General features: G+C 35.1%; 1 protein-coding gene across 1 annotated transcript in view; it reads left to right on the forward strand.

The window, feature by feature from the left end:
- CFAP53 (cilia and flagella associated protein 53) overlaps positions 1 to 3,211 on the forward strand; it is a 47,727-nt gene extending 44,516 nt beyond the window's left edge. Inside the window, exons 7-8 of the mRNA XM_051969625.1 lie at positions 1,839 to 1,932; positions 2,873 to 3,211. Coding sequence (XP_051825585.1) covers positions 1,839 to 1,932; positions 2,873 to 3,107 — 329 coding nt within the window. The 3' untranslated portion in view covers positions 3,108 to 3,211. The remainder of the gene's footprint in view (positions 1 to 1,838; positions 1,933 to 2,872) is intronic.
- The last annotated feature ends 8,015 nt before the right edge of the window (positions 3,212 to 11,226 follow it).

The following is an 11,226-nucleotide window of genomic DNA, read 5'->3' on the forward strand; positions in this document are numbered from 1 at the left end:
GGCTAATTCACAGTAGAATGCAAATGATGTTTAAACTTTTCAAAGATATTGTCTTTGGAAAAAAAAGAGCTTTTTAATGCCAATGGAACTAATTGTTAGACTGGGATCCATATTTGTAATGAAGAGTGCTTATTGTACATTACATTAGCGCATGTTTCTTCAAAGTTGCAAGCTGAGTTCACAGGACTCAATGAAGCAAGATCCATAACATTTAGAAATAGATATAGTGGCCTTTACAATATTTAATTAATAGTTCAAGATAATGAGAGATGACCTCTAGGGTAACTTCCAGCTCTAATTCTATGGTGCTCTGTTTAACTGCCAAGAAAATGGTACAGGCAATATTTGATGAATGAATGAAAAAGCAGAGGTTATAGTTTGGGAGCTTGTGGCCTAAACAGGCTTCATGAATAAAGAAGAATTCAACTGAGTTTTAAAAGGAGGATTTTTTAAAAAGCCATGAGTAGACCCAGGTTGTAATCATCAAAGAAGTAATACACTAGACAGTCGTATAACACAATTTTTTTTATTGTTATTAATAGCGTTTTTATTTTCAAAATACATGAAAAGATACTTTTCAACATTCACCCCTGCAAAACCTTGTGTTTGGAATTTTTCTCCCTCCCTTCCTCCCATCCCTCTCCCTTAGACAGCAAGCAATTCAATAAATGTTAAACATATGCCACTCTTCTATACATATTTCCATAAATTTTCATGCTGCACAAGAAAAAATAGATCAAAAAGGAAAACAAAATGAGAGAAAAGACAAGCAAACAAACAATAAAAAGGTGAAAATACTATGTTGTGATCCACATTCAGTCCCCATGCTTCTCTTTCTAGATACAGATGGCTTTTTCTATCACAGATTTATTGGAGCTTTATAAAAATAAAAAAGTAAATTTTTCCATGTGAAAACAAAACAAAACAAAAAAGTCTCCTCATTGTTGAAAAGAGCCACGTCCATCAGAATTAATCATTGTATAATCTTGTTGCCATGTATAATAATCTCCTGGTTTTGCTCATTTCGCTCAGCATTAGTTCATGTAAATCTCTCCAGGTCTCTCTGAAAACATCCTGTTGATTGTTTCTCATAGAATAATAATATTCCATAACATTCATATGTCATAACTTATTCAGCCATTCTCCCACTGATGGGTATCCACTCAGTTTCCAGTTCCTTACCATTACAAAAAGGACTGCCACAAATATTTTTGCACATACGGGTTCTTTTCCATTTTTTTATGATCTCTTTGGGATTCAAACCCAGAAGAGATACTCCTGGATCAAAGGGGATGCAGTTTGATAGCCTTTTGGGCATAGTTTCAAATTGTTGGATCAGTTCACAATTCCACCAACAATGTATCGGTGTCCTAGGTTTCCCACATCCCCTCTATTTATATTTTCTGTCATCTTAGCCAATCTAAGAGGTGTATAGTGGTACTTCAGTTGTCTTAATTTGCATTTCTCTGATCGATAATGATTTAGAGCATTTTTTCATATGACTATAGATGGTTTTAATTTCTTCATCTGAAAATTGTCTGTTCATGTCCTTTGACTATTTATCAATTGGAGTCTAGCTTGCATTCTTATAAATTTGAGTCAATCTTCTATATATTTTAGAAATGAGGCCTTTATTAGGAAAAAAAAAGAGATTAAAAAAGAAAACAATAAAGGAAATTGGGGGATAGGAAAAAAAATAAAAAGACAATGTATTAATGAAGGCCAGAAAAAATGTGGGCAAGTTTTCATCTTGTTTAAAGGAGTAAGTTTTTTGGGGGATGGGGAGAAGGTGACTTACAATTCCATAGTTTGGAAATTAATTACTTTTATTTTTTTAGTGGAAAGAGAGGAAAAAGAAAAATGTTTCGATGAGGAATTCATAATGAAAGGTTTTGAAGAACTTGCCTGTGAAGATGCAGAAAATTATGCAAGGTACAACATTATTTTTTTTTTTTAACAATAAAAAAATCATTTGTAAATATATATTGGGGATAGTGCCCCAATTGTATTTATTAATAACATATTTGTATAACTTCTTTCCTTCCAGGAAATAAAATCTTTATAAAATTTGACAGTCATGAATGCTAAACTCTGGTCTAGAAAGCATACAAATACTAAAAAAATAAACAGTAGTGCTAAATGAGTATAGGATGACCAGCTGCATTGGTAGGAATGATCCTACGTTGATAAGCCTGAGAAAAAATGACTTAAATGATTTTTTCCAGCTTTCTTTGGATTTGTTAATCTAATGTTATGATATCATAAATACTTATTAGTTTGTCAATGGTATGGAACCTAATAATGTAAAATGTGTAAAATGAATCTGGCCTATGATAATAGTTTTTTGTACTGACCTAGTAAGCCAGTATTCCAGGATGCCCCTTATCTGCCACAACTACATTTGGATTGAGGAGTATGAAGAAGAGAGACATTTGGCTTTTCTTCACTTCTTCACTATGGCAGCAGTTAATATTGTTGCCTAAATCAGTTTATAGTCTGAAGAAGGAAGGGGACTTACCTTATATCTTTTCTAATGCTTAATTTCCATTTCCTGGGTTCATTCCTAGATTCATTACTATTCATTCCAATATTATTTTCAATGTCTGAAAAAAAAGACATTTCTTTCATAAAAAATAAATATATCTATTTTATAAAAGATAATGGTATTATTCCACTATTAGCTTAGAACCACTAAAAACAAATTATACCCACTTGTCTGGTTTTATCATACATGCTTCAAGTCTGATCCTCTCAACTGGATTTGAAAGAAAGGGAGGTGTCATTACTTTAAAGAAGAATAAAAAATAATATCTTAAGGAAATTTAAATAGTTAATTTGGTAATTTTTACACTTGTATCATTTCTATTATTAGAAAATTCGGGGAAACCCTGGAATATAGGGAGAATCTGCAAGCTCAAATTGAACATCAGCAACAATTGCGAGAGGCAGAAAAAGAAGCAGAAAGGAAAGAATATGAAGCAGGGTTGGAGGCAAGGAAAGAATTCAGTGAAAAAATTCAAGAAGCACTTGCAAAATATGAAGCAGACCAAGAACGTCTCCATCCTTTTCGAAGAACTAAATCAAAAGAAGATAGATTTCCATGCTAGTATGTTTAGTATCAATTATGATACAAATTAACACATCTAATGCTCAAAAATAATTTATTTTCAAATGCTTACTAACTCATTAATAAACTATTCTTTCTTCCTGAGTTTGTATAATTATTTTAAAATCCCTAAATCTCTTTACAATAATGTTTTATTCTTTCTGCAAATGCTCATATCAAGTTAAATGGCAGAAACCTGACCACCTTATTTTCTGGGACTTATCTAATGTCTGCCTAATACCCAGTCTTGTCCTTCCACTTGTGTGATTCATTACCATGTTAGCCTGATTTGTTCATTCCCTGACTTTTATTATGCTTACCTATGTATCCTGACCATATTAATTCCTTTACCCAAAAACATTTAGTAGATCTCTGTTGCCCCAAGGATAAAATATGAACTCCTTTGACTGGCATTTAAAGTTTTCCTGAGTTTGATTCCAACCTACCTGTCAAACCTTGTTTCAAATTATCCCATTCCATTTATTCTGTGGTCCAACTGGACCAATTTCCCAAACTAGGCAATTCTACATTATTTTCACAAACCGTCTCCTATACTTAACACACAACCTCATCTCTTCCTCTCAGAATCCTTATGTCCTTCAAGGATCAATTCTGGTGTGATCTCTTCCCAATAACTTCCCAATCACCAGTTATTATTGGTGCTCTCCCTCTTCAAATTACCTTTTATTTATAATTATTATTTTATCATCTATATTATGTATGTATCTTCTTTCCTCATCAAGGTGAACTCCTTGAAGGTAAAGATGATTTAGTTTCTCTCTCTCTCTCTCTCTCTCTCTCTCTCTCTCTCTCTCTCTCTCTCTCTCTCTCTCTCTGTCTCTCTCTCGCTGAGGTAGTTGGAGTTAAGTAATTTGCCAAGGGTCACACAGCCAGGAAATGTCAAATGTCTGAGGCCAGATTTGAATTCAGGTCCTTTTGACTTCCAATGCACCAACTACCTGCCCCAGTTTTTATAATTCTAAAACAAAACTGCCTGAGTCTACATAAGAACCGCTTAAGCTTGATTGTATCCAAGCACCAACTCTGCAACAGATTCCTAACTAGTATTGGCTATTCCTGTTTCATTCTTCCAATTTGTACCACTAGGTGAACAAGACCCCAAATTAAATCGTACCTCACATACTTATTACCTTTGGGACCTTGGGCAAATCATATGATCTCTCTCCAATTCATTTCCTCATCTTTAAAACAGGGAGAACTTAATTTCTTGGTCCTACCATCTCCAGAAAGTTTTCTTTTCCTCTTTGCTCCCAATCTCTCTGACCTTGAAAATCTCTTTTCAATTTTCTATAGATTTTTTTCCCTTACCAATTTCATCTAAACTTACTTATCTGTAAACGAATCCCCTTTGAAATTAGAAGTTCTTTGGGAGCAGTCTATTATTCTCATCTTTGCACCCTCCCAACCCATCAGTTTCTTATATATAAGGGATGAGCTAGAATTTGGGGCCAAACCAAATTTGATTAGCATGCTATTAATGCCTTTATGCAAAGCTGACAAAAATGTTAAACAGCAGTGGGCCAACCCCAGATCCTCAGGGATCTTCCAAGAAAACTTCAAACCATTAATGAATAATCTTTGGGTCCCACTTATGAATCAGGTCTGAATCAACTTACTACCCTATTGTCTAAGTACTAAGATAAAAACCATATAAGGTTAAACAGGTTCTCATGTTTATGTTTGAATCAGTTTCTCATGTGCATAACAGGGGAGATACATAGTCTTATAGTCTTACAGTCTTATATATAGTCTTATTGGTGTTGGTCGTGATGTCCCAATTCTTTATTTGTGACCACATTTGAGTTTTCCTTAGCAGAGATATGGAACAGTTTGCCATTTCCTTCTCCAGCTCATTTTACAGATGAGGAAATTAAGATAAGCAGAGCTAAGTGACTTGCCCAGGATTATACAGCTAGTAAGTGTTTGAGGGCAAAACTGTGGTACAGTGACCCTTATCCAAAATTAAAATCAGAGACTCTCAAGGTAAAAAACAAAAAGGGATTTGTTATGATCTCGCAAGAAAGGGCAACTCCCAACTGACAAGATGTCAGAACAAGAGTGCAAAGTGCAAACACCAGATTATATAGACCGTAACCAGAAACCCCCACCCCACTTCTTATTTTTTCTCAGAAGATTGGCTAATTTATCCAGAGACTAAATATTGATCCCAAAACATATTTCACCTATTAGGTACTTAAATGCTAATGAAAATGTGTGTGAGGGGAGACAAGAGGGAAATGTTTGTTTAAGATAATCAAAAACCTGCAGCTTTTAGCTATAGCTTAACTCATTATTGCAAAATCTCAAAATCTCAAATCACATTCTTAGAAAAGGTCTTTGCTCAGTTTATTCCACACAATCCCTCCACTTATTTATTAACCTTTGAAGACCTCTCACACCATTCTTGATACATTTTCTCAACCATCTTGTTCTCAGTCTCCAATCCCTCTTTATTTTTTTTTCTATTGGGGTCTATCTTCACCATTTTAATACTCCAAGCCTAACTGGACTTCTTCCCCAGGTTGTTCAATCTTTACCATGCTGACCAGTGATGTCTGTATTACCCTTGTGATAAACTGCATCACACAAGGAGCAGATACAACTCCACTTAAAGCAATCAGAAGGAACTAAAGAACCTGTTTCCACCAGCTGCCTCCAGACCAAGATCACCTACAGGTATTAAATGGGGAGGAACAGGTCTGGAATGGGACATAAGCCAATTTTCTGATGTCTTTGGCAATTTCCTTCACTACTTGTCCATTATCATCAATTTTCACACAACAAAAATTTAATTTCCCACAAACTTCACATTCTTCAGCCAACAAGTAATCTAATACCACTTTCTGCTGGAGTACTGCTTCTCTAGTCTAAATGGCCTGGTCTGCTAACAAATCCAGTGCCTTTGTCATCTGATTAGTAATTATTTCAACCATGGCCTGTAGTTTTACTGAGCTTATTCAACATACAAATTGAGGTTCTGTATCCCCCCAACTCCCATCTGAGGCCATGTATCATCCCAACTATTAGTGTCCCCAGTAAGATGTCTATCAGGAAAGTCAGCAATAACAGACAGACATATGCATCTAGCAACAGATAGATGCTACTTATTTAGGATATAATGGCCACATATTTTGAGATAAGAAACTGCAAGGTCTTACATACTTGGAATTGTGTTCATAGCTTTTACTGAACACTTACCCTGATTATAGAACTTTGTTATAACAGGAAAAAGCATGGACATGATTATAATAAAAAATTGGTTCTTTAGGACTCAGCCTGAGAGCACATACATAACAGGATAAAGCATCCTTAGCTCAGTTTGACTTTAGGTAATAATATGCAGTAACTTTGTAGTCAGACTCAGGAATAATCAGGTGGGTTCTTATTCAAAGAACACTACTGAGAAACCGATTCAGAAGGATCCCACCTTAAGCAGAGGCCAAGATTGTCCTCCCAACTCTTGCCCAGATTTAATTTCTTAATGTTTTTATGAATGAAATTAATGTCTTAATTTCACATTAAAGAATCCTTCCAGAATTAACATTTATAATTTCTTCATTCTAAAAAAAATGTTATTTCAACTTCTTCCAATCAAGTCCCTAGAAACTTTTCTGGAAATAAAAATAACAAGTACAACACCAATACTGTTAAAATTCCTCTAAACATAATTAATCTCCCTTTCCACTAAAACATTCTTAATTGTCCTGGTGCAAAGTCAAGATTATAAATTGTTCTTAACAATCCATTCTTGAGGTTCCTACACTCTGGTGTTCTCATTCTCCAGACTACAATCTCAGTCATCTGTAATACCTGGTAAAGTCCTTGTCACTCTGTTTTTTCCAGGATTTAGTAAGTGCTCACTTTCTTGGAACTGCAAACTTTAAAAATGTTGTCTGGGCCAGCAATCCTTGCTTCCCAAGGATTAAAAGGGATGAAGACACTGCCAGTGAATAATTCCTTAAAAACTTATCCTTTGTTTCAGTAAAGGGTCTTTCCCTCCCCCCCAAAAACAAACAAACAAACAAACAAACAACTAGTCTCATATGGGGAAAGTCCCAGATAACTTTGGGAACAATTCTAATTCTTTAACAAAGCAATAGGCAAACATTTGGCCTGAGGTAATTTAGTTTCTAACATCAATTTAGTATTCTGTTTCTTAAGAATCCTATTCATTCTTTCCATTTTCCCTGATGAGGCCAGATGTCCAGGTGTCTGGAATTGCCAATCAAATTTGCAATCCCTCCCCATTATTTCTTATAAAACCTTAGAAGTAAGGTATGATCCTTTATCAGAATTAAGTCTCTCCCAATCCATACTTAAGTGCAATTTGTTCCAGTGTTATTCCACTAACCCCTCTTAAAGGCCGCAGAACTCAGAGGAATGTTTCCACTCATCATATGGAATAATTCACTGTAATTAGTAAATACCTCAGTTTTCACATTGAATGAAATTACTTCAATGTTGTCACTGCCCCCAGGCCTAGATTTCCAGTAGAATCAGACCACTTAAGTTAGAGCTAAGTAGGAGTGGTCCTGGACTAATTTTCAGCTGAATAGAGGATCAGCTACTCAATACAAATGTCAGATCCAGATCTCCAGCTAAGTAGGGAGTGGTCCTGGTCCAATCTTAATGAAACCACTTAACTGCCCCAAGGGTGGGTCCCTGTGAGGAGAGTTTCAGGGCTCACCCCAAAAGTCAAGGACAGTTTCAGGGTTCACCCCTGTCACTTGCATAGCTTTGTGTTTCAGATTTTCTCCTCCTTCTCCCCACCCCCTTCCCTAGATGACAAGCAACTCAATATATGTTAAACATCTTAAAATATATGTTAAATCCAATATGTATAAACATATTTATACAGTTATTTTGCTGCACTAGAGAAATCAGATCAAAAAAAGAAAGTAAACGAGTAAGAAAACAAAATGCAAGCAAACAACAAAAAGAATGAGAATGTTATTATGTTGTGATCCACATTCAATTCTCACAATCCTCTTCATCATAAGATCATTGGAACTGGCATCAATCATCTCATTGTTGAAAAGAGCCACGTTCATCAGAATTGATTATCCTATAATCTTGCTGTGTACAATGTTCTCCTGGTCCTGCTTATTTCACTCAGCATCAGTTCATGTAAGTCTCTCTAAGCCTCTCTGTATTCATCCTGCTGGTCATTTCTTGCAGAACAATAATATTCCATAACATTCATATACCACAATTTACCCAACCATTCTCCAATTGATGGGCATCCATCAATTTCCAGTTTCTAGCCACTACAAACAGGGCTGCCACAAACATTTTGGCGCATACAGGTCCCTTTCCCTTCTTTAGTATCTCTTTGGGGTATAAGCCCAGTCGTGACACTGCTGGATCAAAGGGTATGCAGGGTTTGATAACTTTTTGAGCATAGTTCCAAATTGCTCTCCAGAATGGCTGGATGTGTTCACAATTCCACCAACAATGTATTAGTGTCCCCGTCTTCCCAAATTCCCTCCAACATTATGTATTATCTTTCCCTGTCATTCTAGCCAATCTGACAGGTGTGTATTGGTATCTCAGAGTTGTCTTAATTTGCATTTCTCTGATCAATAGTGATTCAAAACATCTTTTCACATGACTAGAAATGGTTTTAACATGTTACATCTTCTGGAAGCCACAGGTGAGAGGGAGAGATGAATATGGAAGGTGGATGAGCAGCCTTGAAATAAGTTCAGGTAGTCCTCACAACAGAGGTGCTGGTCTTCCTTGAATGCCCCATATACTATAAAAACATACAGAGACACATATATAGATACACACACATATACACTTAGATATGTGAATATGTAATATACACTCACATATAGATAGGGTAGGTATATACACATACATACATATACAATATACACACTTTTGTATATACATATAATTGCACATGTTTATATGTTTTATATGCATGTGTGTAATACATGTAAATGTGAATGCATATATACATGCATGTGTATAACAACTGGCTATCTCAATGTGTATCACTCACGTTGAAGACAAAAACAGATACCCTTCCCCTTCAAGGGAGACATTAATTCCTTTCAAGAGAAGAAGCAGGAAGTTGATAGCAAAAGCCAAAATCTCTGCTCTTTTCTCACAGAGATGAAATATAAGGATAGCCTTATATCTAACTGCTCATATAAATATGGTTAGTCTAGGGGAAATAATTTTTAGGTTAAAGCTAAAGTTTTGATCACCATTTCTTTTATTTTATTTTTAAGTAATAACATTTTATTTTCAAAATATATGAAAAATTTTTTTTCGACATTCAACCTTGCAAAACCTTGTGTTCCAAATTTTACTCCTCTTCCCACTATCCCCTCCCCAGACAACAAGTAATCCAATATATGTCAAACATAAACAATTCTTCTATACATATTTCCATGTTTATGTACAAGAAAAATCAGATTAAAAAGGGGAAAAAACAACAAAAAAGGTAAAAAAAAAAACTGTATTGTGATCCACAGAAAGACAGTCCTCTTTCTAGATGCAGATGGTTTTGTTCATCACAAGTCTATTGGAGTTGGTCAGAGTCATCTCGTTACTGAAAAGAGCCACATCCATCAGAATTTGATCATTTCCTAATGAGGAAAAAAGGGACACTCAAGTTTTATATCCAGATTTGACTCCTTTCCCACCAAATACCAGTTCCACAAAATATACATAGAATAAGAAAAACCAAACATCCCCCCACTTATCCAATTTGATAGCAAAACAGAAATCAGAGAAGTTAAGCATATGAGAATATATCCATATTCTCATATACATGTATATATGTATATACATTATATATATAATTTTAAAATTATAAATGTATGTATGTTTGTTTATATGTATAACAGATGATATAAATTGAAGATAAATTGCTCTCCCATGAGAGCAAGATATCTTAGCTGAACCAAGATAGTCTCAGATTTCACTCAAAGAGAAATTCCCTGAATTCTTTAGTGCAACAAAGCTAAAAATAAGGACACAATGACATTGTACATGTTGGCTTCTTACTGAAGTCTTTCTCCCTTCATGATCTTGAAGAGAGATTGGAAACACATGCATCTTCTCTCTTAATGCTGGAAGCTAGAAGGACCCAAAGAGATAGATTTTTCTTTTCTCCCCCACCTTGCCAAATCTGTCCCATCCCTCACATACACACAAAATATTGATGTCTTCTCATGAGGAAAGAGTTGGACACAATGAGTTTTGGGACTCAGGTACACACACATACACACACATTATTTATATACACACGCACACACACATACACACACACACACATACACACACACACACATATATACACACACACATATATATACACACATATACACACACACAAATATGTACACATATATACATCTACAGATATATAAATGCTTACATGTACATATACGTACACACAGATGTTCTTTAATTATTTTTCCTTGGTCATTCCACCTTCCAAATCCTAACTAACTCAAGGAAAATTTCTTTTTCTTCCATTTGTTAGGCCCATTCCTCCCAACACACACACACACACACACACACACACACACACACACACACACACCCCCTAACATAAATCAGAACAAATAAGAATAAAAAACAGAGCTATTGCCAGGGTTACATTTTTATCAAAGAAATAATCATTTAGAAAAAACATTTCAAAGAAAATTAGATGAGTCCCAACAGCCTTAAAAATATTAAAACTTTCCAACTATTTCCTCATCATCCTCTAATTAAATCTGGTTGCGCTTTAGCATGAGCACTGAAAATGCATTTTTAAAAAAATCTCTTGCTCAATTTAATTTTTTTTCTTTCATGTATTAGTATTTAGTGAGACTGAGTGCCTATTACATATGCAGTTTAATAGTAAATGCTGTAGAGAATGAAATGATGTACATGATGCAGTTATAGAATCATATCACAAACTTATTGCAGAGCTGGGAAGTCCCTTAGGAGTCATCTATTCCAACCCTTTCCTTTTAAAATGAGAAAATTAAAGCCTAGAGAGATTAAGTAATTTTCTCAAGATCATACTTTCTGGTGAATCTAAGGAAACTGAGCCTGTGGATTCATGTGCATCTGTGGCTTCTCCTGCAAGA

Source organism: Antechinus flavipes, chromosome 1 (genome assembly GCF_016432865.1).
Source record: "Antechinus flavipes isolate AdamAnt ecotype Samford, QLD, Australia chromosome 1, AdamAnt_v2, whole genome shotgun sequence".
NCBI classification, from domain to species: domain Eukaryota; kingdom Metazoa; phylum Chordata; class Mammalia; order Dasyuromorphia; family Dasyuridae; genus Antechinus; species Antechinus flavipes.